This window comes from Tauraco erythrolophus, chromosome 1 (assembly GCF_009769465.1).
Source record: "Tauraco erythrolophus isolate bTauEry1 chromosome 1, bTauEry1.pri, whole genome shotgun sequence".
Lineage (NCBI taxonomy): Eukaryota > Metazoa > Chordata > Aves > Musophagiformes > Musophagidae > Tauraco > Tauraco erythrolophus.
This window is the reverse complement of record NC_141465.1, coordinates 125,346,372-125,352,371: the sequence shown is the minus strand read 5'-3', so window position 1 is coordinate 125,352,371 and position 6,000 is coordinate 125,346,372. Positions and strand designations below refer to the sequence as shown.

General features: G+C 43.6%; 1 protein-coding gene across 4 annotated transcripts in view; it reads left to right on the top strand.

Annotated features, from left to right (window-relative positions):
- The first annotated feature begins 2,684 nt into the window (after positions 1 to 2,684).
- The window catches only part of CEP295 (centrosomal protein 295), a 46,433-nt gene continuing 43,117 nt past the window's right edge, over positions 2,685 to 6,000 (top strand). For all 4 annotated transcript variants that reach the window (XM_086621935.1, XM_086621909.1, XM_086621917.1 and 1 more), the window contains exons 1-3: positions 2,685 to 2,813; positions 3,990 to 4,190; positions 5,428 to 5,552. In XM_086621935.1, coding sequence (XP_086478061.1) covers positions 2,706 to 2,813; positions 3,990 to 4,190; positions 5,428 to 5,552 — 434 coding nt within the window. In that variant the 5' untranslated portion in view covers positions 2,685 to 2,705. The remainder of the gene's footprint in view (positions 2,814 to 3,989; positions 4,191 to 5,427; positions 5,553 to 6,000) is intronic.

Below are 6,000 nucleotides of genomic sequence, written 5' to 3'. Positions count from 1 at the left end.
TTCATCTGTGCGCACAGCAGAATTGCTTTGCTCACCATGAATAACAAATTTTTGCTCAGTTTTATGTTCCTCATGAATCACAGATATCAGATGACTCCACTTTCAAATCCCAACTGCTGCAAGTGTCCCACACATGATAAACGGTCCCTTTTAGAAAGAAAGCTAAAGCATGAGGTGAAAGCAAAGAAGCAAACAAGTATTGCATCAGGCTTACAAGGAGAATGCATTCGTTAAAAAAAGAGGTTTATAAAAGAAAGATCAGCACTAGTTATGAGTTGAGGCAGCAGCACAGACCCGCTTATTGTAGAAGCGGCTGCGCCATGCGTGAGCCTGGAAGAAATCCCGAGCAGCACTGCGAGCCCAGGTGTACGGCACAGTCTAGAATTACTCTACTCGCACAAACAGCGTCGAACAAAGAGAGAAGCTGGTGCGGAAGATCCAGCAGCGCTGCGCTCGCTTCAGCTCCATCACTGCTCGCAGCGCGGCAACGCACCTCCCACGCGGGTCGCTGCTCGGAAGCTCCCAGTAACGAGCCCCTTCACGCACGTACGGAGATGGCCCAGGTAAGCGAGCAGAATATTGACTTCATTTAAATCGGTCCTTGGGAAGGGACTGACTGGGAGCAGAAAGAGAAGAGAGAGAAGACAACCGAGCACCTCCCGCGCCATCAGCGCCCACTTTATATCCGCCGCGCTCGGCCTCACCGGCCACGCACAGGCCTCCTCAGCTCCCATTGGTCGCCGGAGGGCAGGGGCGGGGCTCGCTGGCAGCGGGAGGCGGGGCGGGGTGGCCCGACTGCGCATGTGCGCTGCTGCCGGGGAGGGGCGGCGGCGGGGAGCGGTGAGGGCAGCGCTGCGCATGCGCGGAGGGCGAGGGCCGCCGCGGATCTTGGTTTCCCGCTGCGCCCGCGGTGATTGGCTGCGCGGGGTGAGCGTTGGGGTGACGCACCGGAGGAGGCCCCCGGTGGCGGCCGCGGGAGGCGCAGGCGGCGGCGGGTGGGTGCAGCGGCCGCGCTTTCCCCCGTCCCTCTCTCTCTGCTCTCGCCTTCCCGCGCGGCGCCGCGGCTCCGTGGAGGCGGCGGTGTTCCCGGCTGGGGCTGGGCAAGGGCGCCTTTCTCTTTTCCCTTCCCTTCCCTCTCCTCCGCGTTGTCTGTCCTCAGCTCGGTCTGGTCGTGCTGCGGCCGCCGCAGCCCCGGTGACTGCTCGGGAGCGGCCCGAGCGGGCCCGCGACCTCCCGGGCAGAGCTGGCTGGCGCTGGGGAGCTGCTCCCGGGTGCTCCGTCCTCCTCCTCGCCCCTGGGGCAGCCAAGCCGCCCGCCTCCGGTCCGAGCGTGCGCCCGTCGGTGCCTTTTAGCCGCGCGGCCTCTCTCTCCGCCTCGGGGTGATCAGAGGGGGTCGCGGTGCTTACCGGAACCCGTGTGGCGCGGCGTTCCCGGGGGAGGCTGTTTTAGCATTAACTGTTGTGTATTTACCGATCGCTTCGTACCGCGACTGAACCCGTGGGCGTGGTGACCGCTTTACCGTGGCGTTTGCGTTACTCGCGTTTGCTTTCATCCGTCCGGTGTCACACCTTTCGGCCTGGGATCGTTCATCCTCAGCGCTTAGTACACTTGTGGTTTGTACTTCATCATCTGAGTAGGGGCAGGCCGGCGGGAACCGCGGTGTTCTGTCCCTGTTTATCCCGTAAGGAGCTTGGGATTCGTTGGCTTAATAACCCTGTATCAAAAGCATCTTACGGATAATTATTTCATTTTTACACCTCACCTGATTTCTTTAGAGTTTTGTTATTTTTTTTTTTTACTTATAATACTGGAAAGAAATCTTTCCAGACGTAGCATGTTGGTTAAATTGTTCTTGTTACATGGATTGTTCACTAGTGATGAGCATTTGGTTTTTAAAACTAAACAGTGACTTTTGAAAGTTTTTGTTGGTTTGTTTAGGGAGGGTATTTTCAGAGATATACATATTTAAAATCAAACAAAGATTTTATTTTTTTTCCCCTTTGACTTGAGCAGCTTTGGACTAGGCGGCATATCAGGCTGAAAAAGTCCTTTTTTTAAATTATTTTTTTATTTATTGCTGTGCAGATGAAAACTATAATTGTGAGCAAACCAGAAAACAATCTGTAGAACCAGCAGATCCTGGTTCCACAGTAAAATTTACAGGGAAACATCATTTGAAATGGCTGCTTAAAAAAACTGGAACAAAAAACTGTCAGCGAGCAATTTCAGTGTCTTAGTGAAATGCTTGGTTGCAGACTGTTGTCAGAGTTTCACTGTCTGCCAAGGCAAGAAGCCTTGGACTGCAGTCAAAAGTGTTAAGAAACTCAGCATATTGTATCATACAGTTGTTAAGAGAATATTTTAGCACAAATAACCTAAGTGACCAGCCTGCTTTACTGGGTGGTGTGATTTTCCGTAGGAGCTTTATTTAATCTTCACAGAATATGAATGTGAATGTAATACTGTTGCAGAATTTACTACAGAACATAATAGTTCAAAAGCAGTATGTTTTATGACTGTGACAAAGACAATGCCGTTGGAACAAACATGAGCAGTTGTAGCTCACACTCCTAGATACCATGATAAATTTGTAAGATTGTGGCTATACTCATTTTTTATAGCTGGTTTACCTGTATCATTTATGCACAATTTCTGGTTTTTTTTGTGTTGTTCTCATAGAAGTTGGTTGTTCAGCATTTCCAAAGATGAAGAGGAAAGTTGCAAAAGTTGGGAAATTGAGGCTTAGTCCTAATGAAGAAACTGTGCTTCTGAAAGAAGAGTATGAAAGAAGAAGAAAACTGAGGCTACAGCAAGTATGCCTGGATTTTTGCTTGTCGTGTATTTTATTTAATGATGTAACAAATTATGTGGGAAAATTAACTGAAAAATTGATTTCATGTAAACTAGATTTCAGGGTCATAATATTGTATATTAGTTTTTTGTTTAGTTTGTGAATTGTTTTCTTTTTCTTATGTTTCTCTGCTCCTAAATGCATATTTTGCTTGTGATGCCCTCTCTGTTTGTTAGATTCACTTTGGCATCTGTTTCAGAATCTCTTCTTCTGTGCCAGCTTCCTGGTTATCTACCATTTTTATTTGGCTGTGAAGGAGCAGTTGTCTCTCTTCTGCTAATGCGTCACTTATGTAAGCATTCATACCTCTTACAGCGTTCCAGGTGTTTTCACAGTGATGCAGAAGAAATTAGACAGCTACTGCTAATGCAGAAGTTGACAGCTTTCCACTGGATGAACTGAATTGCTACAATATGCCATAACTCTAAATGCTTTAGGTACTGCTCCTGTTAGAATGTCTGAGCCAAGTACCTTTATGTTCTTTGGAACATAAGGTCTGTTGATCACCTCATCTTCCATTTCTGATCTGCTCTCCTGCTGTTAGGACACAGGGATGTTTCTCCATTTCTCTTCCTACTCTTTTGTCAGCTTTCCTCTACTTTGTCTTACAAGAAGCTGTTCAGGTCTTTCACATCTTAAAAAAATATACATCTTAGACGTTTACTGTATACTAGTCTTTCACCTCTCTTGGGCTTTTTTCATGATATGTTTTTGTCTTTAGTAAAGAGAGTTTACTGACAAAGTGAAAAATAAAAACTTAGTAAACAGACTTTAATGTATCAGTGCAGTTGCTGATTTTCTTTAAACCATGTTACGTTGTAATAGGAATCCTTAATAAATTGTGTTGTATTTTTCAAGGGATTGATATTCCAAGCAGTTTTTACATTTTGTTTATCAGTTGTGTGTTACTCTTTGAACTTTAACTGAAACATTTAACTGAGGTTAAATTTAGTATTTAAATACTAATTTTGGAAAAGGGTAACGGCAACTTTAAGGCATTTTCTGAACAGGTTGTTAATGTAATAGTAGATGAGATGGAAAGCTGAAAGGAGGGTAGAGTATGTTGAGGAAAGACTTGCTGCAAAAAAATGTTGCGCTTTCTTAAGTTGCTTACAAAACATAAATGCTATTTCTACAGGTTAGAGAGCAGCAGAAGTATATTGCCTTACAGATAAGACAGAAAGTAAAGCAGAGGAGGGAAGAACAGCTACATCAGTTAGAGGAGGCACTGAGAGCTGAATGGCAGAAAGCCCAGGATGAGAAGATGAAAGCCTTAGAAAAACTGTATTTGTCAACCTTAAGAGCGATTGGCGAGGGTCACCGACAAGCCAAGGAGAACGTAAGTGAAACAGCGGAATATTGTTGTCAGAGAAACTCTTGATGTTCTGGAAATACCAAGATTGCTGTTTGTTTGGTTTTTTTTTTATATTCTCGATCTTGCAGTCCTAATACCAAAACCCAACAGTTTTTTAAGAATGGAAACTTCTTGGAAATGTTTATATACTTTTTTGCAGATACCTTTCTACAAGACCAGGTTTAAATGGTCTAGCAGGCCCATCTCCTAAGTCTTTTACTGCGTGAGCTCTTAAACGTTATTTTGTTTATGTTAGATTGTACACATATATGATAGTGCATGTTTGTGCTTGATTAAATTGCACACTGAATAATTGTCTCAAGTGTGCCAATAATATAGTAACTTTTGTAACAGTGTCTTTTCTGTGGCTAAGAAAATACACTTACTTTTTTTTTTCTTCAGTGCTCAAGTGGCATGGAAGCCTCAATAAGAGCTTCAGAGGCCTTGCCTAGGCTGCACACTGGTGTCACTTCCTAATTCTGCACCTGTAAACTATTTTCATTTTCTTTAAAATCCTGTAAGTTGGGTAGGCTCTCTTTGAGAGATCATTGAGGTTGTTGGGTAGAAGTTTTCTGTAAGTTTGACTCTGAACCAGGTTTACAGAAATCAGCGGTGTCACAGGTTTCTTGCATGAATTTTGCAGGCTAGCTTACTTCCTGAATTAGTCAGGCCTTTTAATCCCAGTAAAATTGCATTATGCTTTTCCGTATCTCAGTGTCTCTAAATTAATTTCTTTGTACAGTTCTTTTTGATGTTAGTATGGATGAGTTTGTGGAAAACTGTGGTACCGATGCCATAAGAACAGAGAACTAATTATAAAAAAAATGTTTCTGTTGTTTGTTGTAATTAATGACTGAAAGGTAAGAGCTTGCTTTCTCTGTGCAATTTAGTCAGAATTTGCTGAAATGTGTAAGCATATTTATATTACTCTCTTTTGATAAAGAGATGCAGAGAGAAGCAAAGGTTTCCACATCAATATTTGGTTACACCGGCTAAGGAATGTGGCAAATTTGCTGCTTGTGGTGGTGGAGAAGAAGAGAATAAAGACAGTGGCAGGGAAGGAAAAGTTATTGTCTAGAGTATTTTTACTCTAATACAGCAGAAAGTAATTTTGAGCTTGTGATTCTTAATCACAAGCAGTACTTAATTTGAAGTATCACACTGATAGTATGAGACGTGAGTAAAATCCTGTATTAAGTACTTGCAATATTTTATTGTTAAGGAACCTGACTTAGAAGCTCTGGCAAAGCAAGCAGAGGAAAGGAAACAAAGAGCAGAGAAGAGACATAGAAAAGCCCTGAAAGAGCAGAAGTATCAGAAAGAAAAATTACTTCGTGAGCAAGCCCGGTATGCAATAGTTACGTAGTCTCATTGAGCATAGAGTGCGTTTTACAATGCCAGAAGGTGGAAGGCAAAAATCTTGATACTTCTTGCTTGGAGGTTTGTAATCTTGAGATTTTATGAGTTTCACAATTAATGCTCGTGGACAAAGCTGGTGGGTTTTGATAAGAATTGTAGTTTTAAAATCAAGACAAAACCATCAAGTATCTAAGCTGGCCTTACAGACTCTCAGTAAGTGGGGAGCCGTTCATCTCTGTCCTGCTGTTTCCAGTCCCGATTGTTGGCTGGCAGCTCTTCAGTGGCGCACGAAATGAAATGTTCTCAGGCCATTCCTGAGATGGAGAGTTACTCGCTTGAAAAAAGGACTTGCCACATTTGTCATGATGTTCCTTCTTAGGGTTTTTATTTGTAAGCAGATTGGATCACACTTGAGCTGGCATGAAAAATGAGCTGT